Source organism: Hibiscus syriacus, unplaced genomic scaffold (genome assembly GCF_006381635.1).
Source record: "Hibiscus syriacus cultivar Baekdansim isolate YM2019G1 unplaced genomic scaffold, ASM638163v2 tig00110013_pilon, whole genome shotgun sequence".
Classification (NCBI taxonomy): Eukaryota; Viridiplantae; Streptophyta; class Magnoliopsida; order Malvales; family Malvaceae; genus Hibiscus; species Hibiscus syriacus.
In genome coordinates, this window is record NW_024062563.1 from 2,117,668 (window position 1) to 2,134,641 (window position 16,974).

At 33.5% G+C, this 16,974-nt stretch overlaps 1 protein-coding gene across 1 annotated transcript; it reads left to right on the plus strand.

The window, feature by feature from the left end:
- Window positions 1-9,147: 9,147 nt before the first annotated feature.
- On the plus strand, window positions 9,148-11,094 carry LOC120212509 (translocon-associated protein subunit beta-like). Its single transcript, XM_039210788.1, has 6 exons — window positions 9,148-9,404; window positions 9,927-10,025; window positions 10,115-10,223; window positions 10,330-10,401; window positions 10,532-10,537; window positions 10,737-11,094. Exons 1-6 carry the CDS (start codon window positions 9,223-9,225, stop codon window positions 10,854-10,856), a joined length of 588 nt encoding a protein of 195 aa, XP_039066719.1. The 5' UTR covers window positions 9,148-9,222; the 3' UTR covers window positions 10,857-11,094.
- Window positions 11,095-16,974: the final 5,880 nt, after the last annotated feature.

The window sequence follows — 16,974 nt, forward strand, 5'->3', positions numbered from 1 at the left end:
CCCTTGTTGGAATTATTCCATGGCATATTCGATTGAAAACCTTGGGAGTCATTGAAATTCTACTACCGAACTGGTTGATGAGCATTGCTGGTTCCTTGGTTTTCCCACGAAAAGTTTGGATGTTGACGCCAATCAGGATTATATGTGTTAAATAGGGGTTATTTTTGCCTCGTTTGAAGTTGCCTACATAATTGATAGAGTCTTGATTGGTCAGGCAGTTACTCTCATTGTGATTGCCGTGGCATAATAAACATGTTGAATGGGTTGCCTTTACTTCTCTCACCTCACTTGGCCTTTGCAGATTCTTCAACATGTTGGTGATAGCAGCAAGTTGGGTGGACACGTTATCCTTAGAGTCTAGCTTGAGAGATCCATGTGATTTGCGCCCAAGTCCAAGCCCTGTGGATGAAAATTGATAATCATTGGTGGCAATCCTATCCAGAATGTCAAATGCCTCTGCTGGTGATTTGTCAAGTAAGGTCCCATTTGCCGAGGCATATAACATCATCCTCGTGGGCGCATTAACTCCATTATAGAACATCACTACTTGTGTCCAATCTTGAAAACCATGATTCAAACATTTGCGAAGCAATCCTTTGTATCGATCCCAACACACATACATCAACTTGTCATCAGCTTGACGAAAAGAAGCAATGTCGTTCCTCAGTTGGGTGTTCATGTTCGGAGGATTATATCGTAGCAAAATATTTTTGCACAGATCAGTCCACGACTCCATTGAACCTGCTGGAACGCCACTCAACTAAGCCCTTGCTCGGTCACGCAGAGAATAAGGAAATAGCTTTAATTTCAAAACATCTTCATGCACTCCTTGTTGCCGAAAAGAATCGCACACCTCCAAGAAGTTACGAATATGCTGCCTGGCATCTTCATTTGGCATGCCCCCGAATTGCCCTATGGAATTCAGCATATTGAACATGACATGTTTTAGCTCGAAGTGGGCTGTCTAAATTTCTGGTGCCACTATTCCAGGATTTAAGTCATCTAAGATCGGGTTTAAGTGATCACGAATGGCACGAGGTTGGGCTGCATTCCCAACATTTAGATTTGCCTTGACATTCTGATCTTCCTCATGAATAATGCCTTGATTTCCGATTTGATACATATTTGCACGTTGAGCACGTCTTCTTCGCCTAAAAAGCCTTTCGATCTCGGGTTCAACCGATTTAATGGCTCGTTCGAATGTCTTCTGGTCATACACCATGAAAAACTGAAATAGATAGAGAAACTAAAAAGTAAAGATATCTAAAAAAATTAAAAAATAAAAAGTAAAATAAAAATGCTTTGACAAAACAAATTAATTCCAGTTGCCAATCCCCGGCAACGCGCCAAAAACTTGTCTGCTATTTGTGAGTACTAATTATGGATGCAGAATTATGTGCAAGTATACACAATCGAACAAGTAATACAGTGATGAATGAGTATCCTTCTCCACAGGGATTGAGGAAAATAAAATAAGTTTGTCACGACACTTTACTTTGTCACCTAAGTAAAGTTAGTGATGGTATTTGCAAATTAAAATGTTGTGGCAAAATGAATGGATGCTGTGAAAATTGTCTGATGGTAATATGGTAGCAAATGGATATGATATGGCAAATTAAATTATGCTGAGTGCAAACAAATGAAAATGTAAAGGCAAAATAAACTGTAAATACTGGATTTGCTTATAAAGACTTTAGACTCCTCACACGACAAGCTACTATAGGAATGAGTGATAGGAGTTACTTAGGAAAATCTAGGTCTACTTCTCAGAATGATCTTACTTTTATGTTTTATCTACCCGACAGAGTTTACTAAGGCTGTCCTATGCTATCATCAGTTAAGGGACTCGACAGATTGAAGATGCCTTGGCAAAATAGATTGGCATTAGCTACTATAGGGATCCTATTGGTCCAGATAACAGGATATGTCTCGGCAATACCTTTTTGCGGCAGCATTAACATCTAACCTATCGATCATGCACTACTCCTTTTAGTCGAATGAAATCCTATCCTTATCTCTAAGGTAGATTAGGCCTAGTCACTATCTAGACCCCTTGCTTATGAGGTTCATCCCTAATTTCTCTCGAATACTAAGGATGTATTACTTAGACATTATCTCGAACACTAAGTAATCTCCTAAGGAATGACTACTCTCGTAGCTCTTACAATTTTAAGGCACTAAGCTTCATAAACAAAACAAAATATAACATAGAAAAATAACCATTCATTAAAGCAAAACTTAAATATCCAAAATAAACTCCCACCAAATAAGATTAGTTCATGGTGGGGTTCGAAATAAGCAATCACAAAGCAAGTTAATCTGTTCCTTACAACCCAAATAATAAATAACGAAAGCAAAGAGCATGAGGAAATGCCTTCGACGTGCACTGTCGAAGCTTCCCTCGGCCACCACGATCTGTCCCAGCGATCTAGCTCCTCTCGGATGTCTAGAACGCCACTCCCTCTAGCTTGTCAGCGGAGGAATGCCACATCAAAAATGATTGACGAAAAAAGAGAGATTGTTTTCTCCTAATTTTTAGGCTCTTGGCGGCTGTCTAAAAATCTCCAAAGTCTCCTTAAAAAGTCAGGCTTCATCTTCTATTTATAGGGGAGAATGAACCTAGGGTTTTGTGTTAAAATTACATTAGTACCCTAAAGTTCATTCCTTTTATGTGAGAGTCGATGCAAAGATGGTAATTGGCCCTTCCTTTATGGTTGATTGCAGAAATCACGTTTTATGCCATGACAGCTGGTTCTTACTAAAAATATTTTCTTTGACTTTTTCTGCCCATAAATGTCGTCCGAGTTGTCGCGACAATCACATTTTGCTCAGTAGTCTCATCATGTCATGGCAATTCCCTTTTGCTTATCATTGCTCCCAAATCTTGCACATCATCAAACAAAACACCTTCCCCATAAAACAACATTGATTACAAAATAAAAATGCCTCGGCAAACAAATTCCACCACATGCAACTATATGCTCCAAAATGCATCTATATGATCCTATATGAGCTTTTAGACAGTCAATAACTTATGTGAAAAGGTCCAAATATGAACTTTTTAAGGAGTTATCACTTATGCATATGATTTTCATTGCAAATGATATCTCTCTAACAGTTGATATCAAATTTTTAAATGCATAACATTTTTTGGATAGTTTTATGCACATGCACTTAAATACAACAATTGGTATTGTATAAAGTATATTAGATTTGGATATATTGAATTTCTTGTACTACTAACTTGTTTGTTCATCTTTGTTAAAATTCAATGTCTTTTAAGTGTCAAGCTTTTAAAGTCAAATTTTTGTTTGAAATGCATTTGTTGAGGGAGAGCTTTTGATTTTTCAAATAATTTTAATGCTAAGATTTTTTACCTACTTTTCATTGTTATTTTAGAACCTAAAGTTTGAATTGTTTTTTATATAACAAAAAGGGAGACAAGTATAAATTTGAAAAATTCAATTTCAAGAATGAAAAAGAGGGATCTTTAATATTTTCTAAAATATTTCACTTTTTTATAAAATGTTTTAATAAGGGGTTTTGCCAAAAAAACTTTTTTTTCAAAAGTTTTGTTATATCAAAAAAGGGGAGATTGTAGAACTAATATTTTGATATAACAAATAAGGGCAAAATGTTTTGGACTAAATTGAATTTATTCAAAGTTTTCATCAAAATAATTCAAAGTCCAATCAAAACTTTAAAATGAGTATTTTTACCAGAAGTTTTGAAACTTCTACAAGAGTTTCGAAACTTTGGAAGACAATTTCCTGAAAAGTTTCAATACTTTCCAATAGTTTCGAAACGATCTCAAGAGTTTCGAAACTTTCATTAAAGTTTCGATATTTGGGTGCTAACAATCATATTTTTCCAACATCTCTTTCGAAGAGTTTTGAAACTTTCCCTAGAGTTTCGAAACTTTGTGTGCAAAAGTCTTCCAACGACTCCAAACCTTCCCAAACGGCTAGAAACGGCTAGTAACTCATTCCAACATATAAAAACAAGTTCAAGACACTTGAAGGAGGTGACCAACACCTATCAACGAAATCAAACACGAGAAAACTTTTCATTCTTTATTTCTCTTTCTCTTGTAAATACTTGTGTTTTTTTGTAAGCTTTAATTTGTTTACAATTCTTTTCTTTTATAAAGGGGTTTTGGTTCTAGCCAAGCCTTTGAAAAGCTATAGAGTTTGTAAATGTTATATCTTTATCATTGAAAAAGAAAGAACAAATTAGTGTATTTGTTAGAAAATCTTAAGTGATGAGCTTAGGTAGTGGATTTAGACTTCATTGAGAGAGTTGAACCACTATAAATCATTGTGAAAATTTTCCTATCTTTTTAATCCTTACTCCATTAACATCAAAAAGTCAATTCACCCCCTCTTGACATATTTCGGTTGATCGAACGAGCTTCATCGATCCCAACAGAGAGGTTTTATCTAACTTGAAACTCAATTTAAATTTTACGATAAAAAATTGTATTCAACTCAACTCAACTTGACACAAATATATATATATATATATATATATCTTATTTTTATTTGATAAAAAAAGGTCTTAATTAAAAACTAGAAACAAGTATTATTATAATTTTTTCAAAATATATAAGGGATAATTACACTATTATTGAGTCCGATTGAGAAATTTTCACTCTAAATTCAATCATAATTAGACTTGATTTTATACTTAAAAAATAATCCAATCATCCATAATTGAATTTAAATATTTTTTATATAAAATTGAGTCAAATCAAAATCTGTCGGCTCTAAATCCTATCCTCATTCCTAATATTTTATGTAAAAATTATAATTAAAAATGCTTAATATAAAATTAAGTGTCCAAACTATATTTTTTTTTTCTCGTTTAGGTGTCTAAACTTTTTTCTGTCAATCCAAGTGTCTAATGTTTCCAACGTTACATTTTTAAGTGTCTCGACCGTAATGGACATTAAATTTTACATTTAAGTGACACATGTTAGACTCATGTAATTTTAAAAATTTTATTTTTTAAAAAATATAGATTTTTAAAATTTTATAAAGGTGACACGTGTTTTTTAATGACAAAATTTAACGGTAGTAATGATCCAAACACCTAAATATGTAACATTGTAAAATGTTAGATACCTAGATTGATAAAAAAGTAATTTAGACACCTAAATAAAGTAAAGTGTATAGTTTAAAGACTTATTTTTATCCATTAAAAATAATTTTATATTTCTAACTAGATTTTTATATGGGATTCACTGATTTAGGGTTGTTTGTTTTCAGGAAAACCAATTACGGGAATTGGTTTTCCCTCAATTCCCGTGTTTGGTTCCCGTAAAAGCCTCTGGTCAATGTAAAACCAATTACAGTCAACGTAAAACAAACTCTTTTTTCCCATAAATAACTTACCATGGAAAAATCGGGAATTTATTTTACGAACCTGCCTCCCTTTTTTTTTGCCTTTGATCTCCTTCATTCTCCGATCAACTATCACCATCTTCTTCTCACCAACAACAAAATCAACAGATTTTTCCAGCAAAATCAAGGGAGGAGCTCGAGGATTCCAATGTAATATTTCGAATCCCTAATGTTGTTCCTCCCCTTTTGCTTTTCTCTTTGATTTCCAAGGGTAAATCTCTTTAAAAGGTACCAATCGCAATGCCATTTTCCCTCTATATGTGGTGATAGATTCGGTAACCACCGAGGTCGACATTTCATATGGGATCTTTTTGGTTTTTAAAACCCATTTTTATTACCATTTATAGTTTCATGTTTATGAATTTTCTGTCTTTTTCGTTGTTTACTGGTATCTATATGCTTTCCAGATTACCATTTAGGAGGTCGAACTCAGCTTTTAGGGGAACTCAGCTTTTCCAGATTACCATTTCCATATTATCATTTGCCGGATTCTTCTCGTTCGCAAAGCGGAGTCCGATTGTTATAGCCGACTTGTAAGATTTGTGTTTCTGTTAATTCTATTATGTTTATGGGTACGTTTAATGATGGTTGGGTCTTTTTTCCTATTCTTCAATGGCAGATTGAAAATCTCCAGTCAATGTAGTTGTGGTTTTGCTTTTGGCAGTTCAAAGTAAGTTCGATGTCTAGCTTTCATGGGCTTTGGCCATGGCAACCTGTTTATATAGTCTGCCATGACAACTCTTGGAGTTGTTTTTTTTTCCTTTTTTACCAAGCCCTAGTTTTTCCGGTTTCATCTTGTGCTCTGAACTGTAGTTTGTAACCTCTCTCAACAATGTAACGAGTATTAAATCCACCATTGGAGGTCTTGTTTCTGTTGCCATAATCAATACGTAATCGAACTTTATGTATGTAAAAATTGATGATCGCTGCTTTGATCTAAACTTCCTGTGAATTCTGCTGATTGTGAAATGATCTAAACTTCATGCCCCAACCAAGCATGTTAAGGGAAAAATAAATATATTTAGATGATTATCAGAAGGTAAAAAGAATCTACAGAACATATAATGATGTGGAAACATAATCTTTTTTTGATCAACCATGTTTCAGCATATCATTACATAAAGCTAGACTTTGTGGATTTTTTTTGTACTTATGCTCTATGTTGACTCTAACACTGATAGCATCCGTTGCTATATGAATATTAAAGTACCAGTGTGGTTTGTATCTTACCTTGTATTCTATTTCACCAGTGTTTATAGTTAAAAAGTTTGAATTATTGATCCTAGCTTTACAATTTCGCAATAAAAATTTACCGAAATATGTTAACTGCAATCATTCTAATTCAATAAAGTAGAAGATGAAACCAAAATTTCAAGATTTTGGCCGATATAGATTAGATTCATTATACAAGTTATCTGTGGGGAATTATATTTTCAGATTGCATAATAGATTTTCTATTGATGGGTGAGCTAAAAACAATCCCTTGTACTAGACCATAGTTGAAAAATGAAAAAGGGGCAGCTACTCAATTCCATAACCGGAAAATTTTAGATTTTTATTTGCACTCTGTGTTATTGAAGTAGTTTCACAAAATAGGATGAGTATAGTATACCACTTTGGTGTTTCTTCCGGAACTTCAGGAAGGTTTGTGACACTCATTTCTCTCGTGGAGGGTAACCTTTTTTTAGAACTAAACGAGAACGATGTTCTTGACATTTTGAATCACTGGATTTTCTGCTATAAGTTGATGTTATCAGGATTTTCCGCAAAAATTAATATTTCTTATTGTCAATTCTCATCGATTAATATTTCGTATTGTCAATTTGTTCTCATCGATTAATATTTCTGTTATATGATGTTCTTATCTTATTAGTTGTAATATTACTGACAGGTTCTTCTTACTGGAGTCCACCTGCACATTTGGTTAAAATTTTCTCCATTACTAGGATCGACCATTGAACCTGGCATATCATTGATAATAAAAGGGAAACGAGATACGCTTTTCAATATATGATATATGACATAAATTCTTAATAGTATATCGACATAAATTACATCCACTTTAGCTTAGGTAAAAGCTTAAACGTAATATGAACTTTAGCTTTAGGTAAAAGCTAAAACATAATATGAACTTTAGCTTTAGGTTAACTAAATTCTAATAAAACTATCATTTGGAACATTTAGGATGAGACAATGGAGATGTGAAACTGTTTAAAAAAAGAAAGAAGGAATATAAGATCTTGTGATGTCCTGTATTTGGCATTAAAACTCACCAACTGACTAACCAAATATTTAACAGGCACACCCAAAATATGGATCATATTTGAACAAAAAAATTGATTTTTATGATGAGATGGCTCTTGTTGTTGGTCAAGATATGGCAACAGGGAGTTTTGCTAGAACCTTTGCTGATATAGAATTGGATGATGTTAATGAAGGTTCAATGCCGTTAAATATCGACACACAAGATATCGATGAGGAAAAAACAAAATTATCTTCATCTGGTACATCAAAACGTAAAAGGAAGAAAGTCCAAGACAATGTCGATGATGATCATATTAAATTGGTAAGTGGGAAATTTGGTGAGATTGCAGAAGCACTAAAAATTTTACAGAGGATCAGACACCACATCTGTATGAAGAAGTTATGTCGATGGAGAAAGAAGGCTTTGATGACGAATTTCTTTGTCAGTTGTTCGATTTTTTGGCAAAAAATGAGTTGAAGGCCAAAGATTTCTTAGCAAAAAAAACCAAAACATAGGAAACTTTGGCTTCAAAAGTTTCCTCAAAGTTGGGATGTGAACTTTTAATGTGGAGTACTACTATTTATGACTTAGACAATATTTAAACTTTAATGTGATGTAGTACTATTTATAGACTTTAATCATATGTCGGTTTGATGTGTTGTAGCACTAATTATTAATTAGGCAATATCTTTGTATTATTATGGTTGGATAATATTGTTATCTTAATGTTTGTAATCAAATCTTTCTCCATCATCTCTGCCACCTTTTCGAGCATTATGTCTCTATCGAATCCAATAGAAGTTTTTGCCTTTTGAAATTCATTGTTCCAAGCAGAATACTCAGACTCCACAAGCTTTATATAAGCCAGTGCCAATGTACGTAATCCAACTTCTCCGTAATTATTCAAATGCTTAATAGTATCTTCATCATACATTAGTAAAATCTTAATTAATAAAGGATGCTTGCAAAACCTTCACCACCTCAATTGAAACATAAAGTGAAATAGGAATTAAATAACCATAAAGGATGAGGGCAGTGACCAAATAACCTAATAAAATTTTTATTTATAACACAATCAATATAATTAGTATATTTTCTACAAATTTAATTTCATGTATTTATACAAATAAAACATTTCATTTCAAAATTTTATAAAATACAATTTTATAAAATAACTTAAAAAAATAAAATGTAAATAACAAGAAAAATATACAAATATATACATTTAAAAAAAACCAATTTCGTAAATTGTTTTCAGGAAAACTAATCAAACAACGTAAAATATTTTACAATGTAACATCCAAACAACATAATTAAATTTTTGAAATTAATTTTTTAAAAATATAATTAATTTTCTAAAATTTCAATTACAGCTAAACAAACAAACCTTGAGCGTTATTATATAAATTCATAGATCCGTAAGGTGAATTCCGCCCATATGGGTAAAAACCGAAACGGTACCGTTTCGAACAAAATAGATGAATCCTGCTCTCGCAACCCTTTATTTAACCACTTCCATTTCTTATCGAAGTCAACAAGGGGAAAAGAAAAATAAACATCAGCTCCTGCAGATTCATGGCGAAGCTTAAGGCAAATCTACTGCTCAATGCATTCATTGCTCTTTTCTTGATATCAACAGCCACCGCCGCTGGCGAATCCCCCTTCATCATCGCTCACAAGAAGGCATCGCTCACCAGACTCAAATCCGGCGCCGAACGCGTGTCCGTCTCCATCGACATCTACAATCAAGGCTTCTCGTGCGTCTTTCTTTTCCTTTTCTTCATTTTTAATCATTTTAGTTATGATCTAGCTCTAATTACTCCATCGAGATGGAAATGTTGAAGCTCTGAATTGATTAAGTCTGAATTCGACCTATCCTTACTATCTCATGTGGCTTACAGTTTCGTTTTAGTCTTTTCATGTCAGCATCTGATTTGCATGTCTGAGAGAAGATCAAATTTTACTTTATTTTTGCTGTTGATTCAATTTAGAGAACATAAAGAGAAAATAAGTCGATTTAAATCGACCTTTTTATTTTGTTTTTTGGTACTTGGATCTGAGAGGACTGCAAATCTGGTAAATTTGGAACTATTACTTTGAAATTTTATTTTATTTTCTTGCATGTTTTTCTTCCCTAAAATCTTGTATGTTTCATATATTTTCCCCTTTTACTATGCTCCTACGTGAAGATTCTTTTTTTCTTTTTTTAAGTTTCTCATTCATGTCTTGTTGGGATATACTCTTACTTGAGGAAAATCTTTCTGGAAAAAAAAATTCAGGACAGCATATGATGTGAGTCTCGTGGATCATAGCTGGCCCCAAGATGCATTTGATGTCATCAGTGGTAATATTTCACAGTCATGGGAGAAACTTGATGCGTGAGTATTTCGTTTCAGTTAATTCCATTTAATTTGTTTGTTCTGGATTATATCTTTTAATTAAATTTCCAAAATTCTACGATCTGCAGTGGTGGTGTTCTGTCACTTTCATTTGAATTAGAGGCCAAAAGACAAGGAATGTTCTATGGTGCCCCTGCAGTTATCACTTTCCGTATTCCCACAAAGGCTGCTCCACAGGTTTGAGATCCATAACAGTCTATTTTCTATTCTTAAAATGTAAGCCAAAGCAAAGGGGAAAAAAGTGTGAACAAGCTTTGATGCTCTAACTTGCTCGTTGTTTTAGGAGGCATATTCAACTTCACTCTTGCCATTAGATATCCTCGCCGAAATACCTCCCGAGAAGAAGTTTGACTGGGTAAGTTCTGTTTCGAATAACAATAAGCAAATAATTCAAATTTATTGAATGTCTTTATCCTTCTTTCCATGTCACTAAGGCTTTTTTTTTCTTTTGTTGATATTTCGTCGGCTGGGACTAAATACTGAAGGCCAAGGTATGAGTGATTATTCTTATATTTGTCAAATAATCATGCTTCTAAATCTGTTGTGATTAACTTTTAGTGGTTTAGTGTTTCTTCTTACATAACAAATGAATATAGATGGATCCTTGATGAGCCACCCTTCTAGTTCTTAACCTTTTTAGCCTGATTTACGGAGTAAAACAAAAATTAATGTGAGCATTATCTTGTGCAGAGATTGCTGGCTAAGTATGGATCTCAAATCTCTGTGATATCGATTGTAGCTCTTTTCGTCTACCTGTTGGTTACCCCATCAAAATCCAGTGGTGTAAAAGCAAGCAAGAAGAAGCGCTAAGGATTTGTAGCTGAGCTCTGTTTGCAGTTCAAAAGGTTTTTTTAATTGCTTTTGTTGTTTTAGAACATGTTTGTTTGCGGAATTTTATAATTAGATGGATATTAAATGAGTTTAGTGCAAGATGAATCAACTAATTCTTACTTCTGAAGCTTAGACTTGATTGAAACAGGTAATGCTAGATCTGTAATCCGGTGTCGGTTTTAAAATTTAGAACTTTTTACATTTAACCTTTTCAGTGTTCGTTTGTTTTGACGTGATGAAGTGAATAAGAGATGGTGAGTGATTTTAGAAATGTAATGTCTGTTTGGAGATCATGGACTCCGACTGGTCCTGCCATCAGAAAAGGGCTCAACTGTATCGAATATATGCGGATGGTCTTGTGCCATGAGCCCATGAACCTAAAGAGGAGGAGAGCTATGAATCTGTCACATTAGTTTTATGTTAGAGTTGGTGGGGTGGACCTGGACCAAGTTAGTTTGTTTGGTAGCAGAGTCAGTCAGTTCTGTCTTCTGGGGAACCAAACAACGTGCATTCATAAATTGGTTAGCCTTCCTTAACGGTGCCTAAAGTTGGGATTGTGGTTTAAGGATACACGAATCGAATCAAGTGAATACTAATTCAATTCAGAATTTGATTTAAAACCCAAAATAAGATGTTAAATAATATGATAAGAATATTTATGTTGTTCCATTTAAAACCCAAAATAAATTATCATTAAGATGTTAAATAATATGATTGTAGTATGTGTTTTTTTTATAAATATTTTGTATGTATGGATTTGTTTACCAACATGTTCAGCGTGACATAATTTAATAATAAAAAAGCTTTTTACAAGGGTTATTATGAGAAATTTTTATAAATTAGAATTAGAATGAAATTAAAACAATGAAAATATCTCATTTTTTATTTATTTATTTTAAATTTTAAAAAAATATTTAATTTTCGGCTCCTGAAGGAGTCATTGCATAAATAGGGGTAGATCGTCTTTTAATATTTGTTTGATACGAATCATTAGGCCGAAATACGTCATTTGTTTTAAAAAGTCTTCAATATCAAATGTTCTATATTAGTTTGGCCCTAAATTTGGTAAATAAGATTGATTTTAATATTATAATCGACTTCGTTTCGATCCTAATCTAAGAATTTAAATTCAATTCCAAATATGTTTATGTATTCTTTTTCATCATTGCTTTTTCTAATTTCATCCTTGTAGCCATTTTTGAACCAGCCACGTTAAAATAATAATAAGAAAAAAATGATAGTAATGTGGTGGAGAAGGAGATGATTGGTAACCATATGACGAGACGGTCTGTTGATGACTTGTCACTGTTGATGATTTGTCACCTCAAAGGAACTAGTAAACAATGTCATTACCATTACCAGGAGGACCAATCTGACTGCTATTGTTCCATTGGCTTGATTTGTTGAATTTAAATTGGAAAGTAGCTTTAGTTTTAGTATTGCATCATGGAAAGAAAATATTCTGTTTTTCCAAACCCAATTGGCAAAAAAAAGAAGTTGCAGTCTCCAATTATTCAATGGCCTAACATAAACATTTTACTTGTTACCGAAACATACAAATGCAGATTTTACTTTGATTATCCAAAGTAAAGTGACCTTTAATTTATTATTATCCAAAGAAACAAGTGCACCTTTTACTTGTTATCCAAACATACAAGTGCAGATTTTATTTAACATAAACTAATACTGCTGATACCACTTAATGGGGAGTCTTCAGAGTGAAAACTGCCAGAAATAAACAATAGTTTCATTATAATTATTTAAATTAACTATGCACTGAAAAGAAAAGGAATAAAGGTAATGCAATATGCGATTTGTACCTCCACACTTGTATCCAACAGGGCGATCGGCAATGTCTCAGCGTTTTGGAATAATCACTGCAACTCACTCCGGCATCGTATGCTGTTTGAGAAAACAGAGAACAGGCTGGATTCTTGACCTTTTTCTCCATTACGGTGCAGCAACGCTCGGAAACCGGGGCTCTCCAATGCCGTACTGCGTATGCACATGATTCCAACTTTTGAGCCTCCTCGATGTCATGTTTCCCCCACGGACCGAAATAATAACCGGTTCCCTCGACTCCGTTGAGCCCTGCAATGGTCATACTCACAAGAAAAGTGAGAACGCGCACGTACTTCACCGGGTTTCCATTTCTACAATGCGATTAAGCAGGGAGTCTTTTGATCTACAACTTGAACTAAAACGAAAATGCTTCTCAACAGCTTGAACTCAAACGAAGACGTTTCTCGACTATTTATACCGAAACAAATAGATTAAAAAAAAGCCAAACGAATGTAAATTCCATGAATTACAATGGACGTGGAAATAGAGAAGAAGTCTTTGGTTCGCTGCAGCAATCTTATGAAACTGATCCATCATCCATGGTGTAAGTATCCATACCAAGTAGAATCCAACTAGAATCAGGCAGCGCTAGCCTAAGTCCACGATCGAAAGAAGATATTATTCTACCTTTAGTCTATCAATTGAATACATTGCTTGCTTCTATTATAGCTCGTGGTTTTCGTTTGTTTACATCCACTTGTGTTTCTTACTTTGTTTTCTGTTTGGCAATCAGCTTGAAACTTGAGTCTCCAATACGAATTAAAGTTTCAAATATGATCCCAAGTATTGCGTTTTCTGATCCAAGGGCTCCTCCTCTACATGAGCTTTCATTAATTAGTTTCAAATTATAAAATTATTAAAAAAATAATCAAACATGCTTATTTTACGTCTTTCTGATATAATTATTAATATTTACATTTAATTATTATTATTATTATTATATATATAAATAATTAATAAATATTTTCATTTGTAGTCTGTTTATTATTTACAATTAGATTTTTAAATGTGTACAAACATGTTCATTTAGTGTTTGTGAGTAGGGATGGTAAACGGATACAATTTCGTGAATTCCGCACCGTACCCGCTCCAATTGGGGTGAGAATGGGTATAACTTTAGTGGGTAGTGGGAGGGTGTGGATTTAGAAAGTGGTACCCATCGCGGGTAGTGGGCTTGTGATGGGTTTGAGACCTTACCCGCCCCGCATCTATCCGCCCCGCATCCGCCCGCCCACTACATACTAATTAAATTTTGGACCATTATAAATTTAGGTATAATTTTATAGACTAATTTATAAATATTAATATTGCATAAGATATAACTTATAATCCTTGGTTTATTTTATTATGTTTTTTAATGGACATGTCTGTTGCTTATATATAACTTAAGGTAGCTGTCAGACAGGTTTAGCCGGGTACGTCTCCAGTTGGATAGTGGGTGTAGGGATGAATTTGAGAATGAACCCGCGTGGACGGGTGTGGATTTGAAAAATTTTACCCATCATAAGTGGTGGGCGGGTGGTAGATTTAAAAATATTATGTGGGTATGGGGATATGGGAGAGGATATCCGCACCCGACCCGCCCATTTGTCATCACTATTTGTGAAGATGCTAAGTGAATATATTTATGAACATTAAACATGCACATTACAAAAATTAAACAAACATATTAACAAACATTAAATGAACAAATACAAACATATAGTTTTAAATAAATAAAATTTTAAAATTCTTAATAAACAGGTACATATTTAAATATTAATATTTACTCATTCAATACGATTCAGTTACATCCTAACAATCAGAAACAACGCTGCTAGTTCATTGCTTTGAGAATGACTGTTTGCTTCAAATATGACAGGTAAGCGTTCCTTCCGGTGTCATTTCGAAATCAAAAACCAAACTAGCATTACCAACTAGAGCTGAAACCATAATTTGTATGCTACCACCCCCCATATACATACAGAAGAAATGTAAAGATGTAAAGTTCTGTAATCCAATTGTGGATGAAAGTTGCAGTTGTTAATCCCAATACTTCCATGCCATCACACATTAAAAAAACTTTGCTTTAAGAAGGTAAAACAGCTGCATAACCCCATCTGCATCTGCTCGTTATTTTTTACGCTGTTATCTTCAGATGAAATTTCATTTACAGCAACAAAAAATTGTCTCCGTAGTTTGGAGGATGAGATCCAAACCATCCTCTTGACCGAACCAACAAGTTTTTTTTTCAAAACAGAGGAAATGATAAAGATGTTCTCAATGCAAAAAAGAATACCTTCCACCATCCTGACAACCATTCATCCAAGCTATTTTCATCTATCCTATGTTTTCCAACACTCTATGCCTTGGCAAGCTCCGCAGCCGCAGGAGCAACCCAATTCTCGAGTCAACTGAAAGATCCTAGCTGCACATAGAGCAGGCATCCTTATCCTTCTACCTCTTCCTGTAACTTTTTTATGCCCATCTTTGTTGGAACTTCTCTTTGGGGCCAAAAGTTGCTTCTTTCCTACTTCTTTATCTGCATTAACTGTAAGGGCAATAGGGCATCCTTTGTTTCAGCTGATTTGTTCTCGCCTGTGTTTTGAAGCTGTTGTTGTTGGAGTTGTGATGGTAGGCTCAAGAAGTTGGGTAATTGATGTGGGGGAGGCTGCTTGGAGTCCTTGGGATCCATTGGTGGGTAAAAAGAAAGGAAGCCCTCTTGATTGAAGAAGAAAGTGACTGAAAAAAATTCCTTGACTTTCATGACTTTGTTTTTCACTGTTTTTGGCAAAGGAATGTGAAGACAAAAGTATATATTTATCCCAACACAATCCTCAATTGTCAAAAATTTTAAACTTGGCTTCACTTTACAACACGTCAAACAAAAATTGTTCCTTTGATGACCCAAACTTCCTTGTTTCTCACTCATCTTATCACTCTAGTAGAAGGTATAACTGTTCCCTAAAGCCCTATTCTCCTCTTACTTTCGAAATTTAGTTCTTTATTTTAAATTTCAGAAATTAGTTTTTTTAGAAAAACTAAATTTGATTGGTAATATTATTAATGCACTTTCATTAAATTTGAGGGTAAAGTATATAAATGGTCCCCTGACTACAAGGTGATACTTTATTGAGTCCCCCAACTATTAAAAGTTGCAAAATGATCATTTGACTATAGATTGTTGTTTTTTGACTCCATCGACTATTAAAAGTTACAAAATGATCACTTAACTATTCATTATTAGGACTATAAATGAGACGAGATAGATTGTGAGTTACTCGAGATCGACTCGATCAAAGCTTGATAAATATTCCACTTGAATCGACTCAACTTGAGCTCGAGCTTGACTCGAATTCTTAATGAGCCGAAATGAGTTACTTGATACTCGACTCGAAAAGCTCGCTAGCAGCTCAAAAATATAATAAATTAAGATTTTATTTTTTAAAAATAAATTAATAATAATATTAACTTTTATGTGTTGAATTTTTAACAAAAAATGCATTATAAGGTTTTCATGTATTTAAGGTTCATGTTTGAGGCTTTAATCGAGTAAAGTTTAAGAATGTTTTCTTTTTGAGCCTTTTCAAGCTATTACGAGTTTCAGTTCATGATTTTGACTTTGAGTTTGAGTCGAGCTTGGAAATTTTAAGTTTTCGAGTCAAGTTGACCTCCATTTCAGAGTCTTCGAGTCGAGCTCAACAATACCCGAGCTCGACTTGGGTCAAAAACCCTGGAAAAAAATGTCGACTTGACTCAAAGACTCGTTTACAACCCTATTCATTATGTTAAAAAATTGATGATAGTGTGAGTTGAATGTTAACCTATTGACTGTGATATGATCAATCTGATCCCGAAATCTCAAAGGACTATCATATATCAATCAATCAGCATGTTAACGTCCAGCTCAAATGACCATTGATTTTGTAAAGAAAAAAAGACTAGTTTGAAACATAATGAATAGTCAAAGGATCATTTTATAACTTTTAACAATCAAAGGATTTAATATAACATTACTCTATAATCAATGGACCATTTGTATACATTACCCTAAATTTAAATACACAACATTCTAAATATGAAAAGTTATTTGATAATATATATTTAAAGTTAACATAATGAAATTTGAGTATACTTTAATTTTTAAATTATAAAATATATAAATTAAATTTTAGATGTTTTTCTATAAATTTTAAAATCAGTCATAATTTTATCTAAACGAGAGAAGAAAAAGACTCTAAAAGAATGAAAAAAATAATCTTAGTGGATTTAGAAC

Bases quoted from the DNA above. Each gene is read 5' to 3' on its own strand.
- LOC120212509 (XM_039210788.1), top strand. From the start codon at position 9,223: ATGGCGAAGCTTAAGGCAAATCTACTGCTCAATGCATTCATTGCTCTT. The intron at 9,405-9,926 runs GTGCGTCTTTCT...AAAAAAATTCAG, and splicing joins ATCTACAATCAAGGCTTCTC to GACAGCATATGATGTGAGTC. The intron at 10,224-10,329 runs GTTTGAGATCCA...TCGTTGTTTTAG, and splicing joins CCACAAAGGCTGCTCCACAG to GAGGCATATTCAACTTCACT.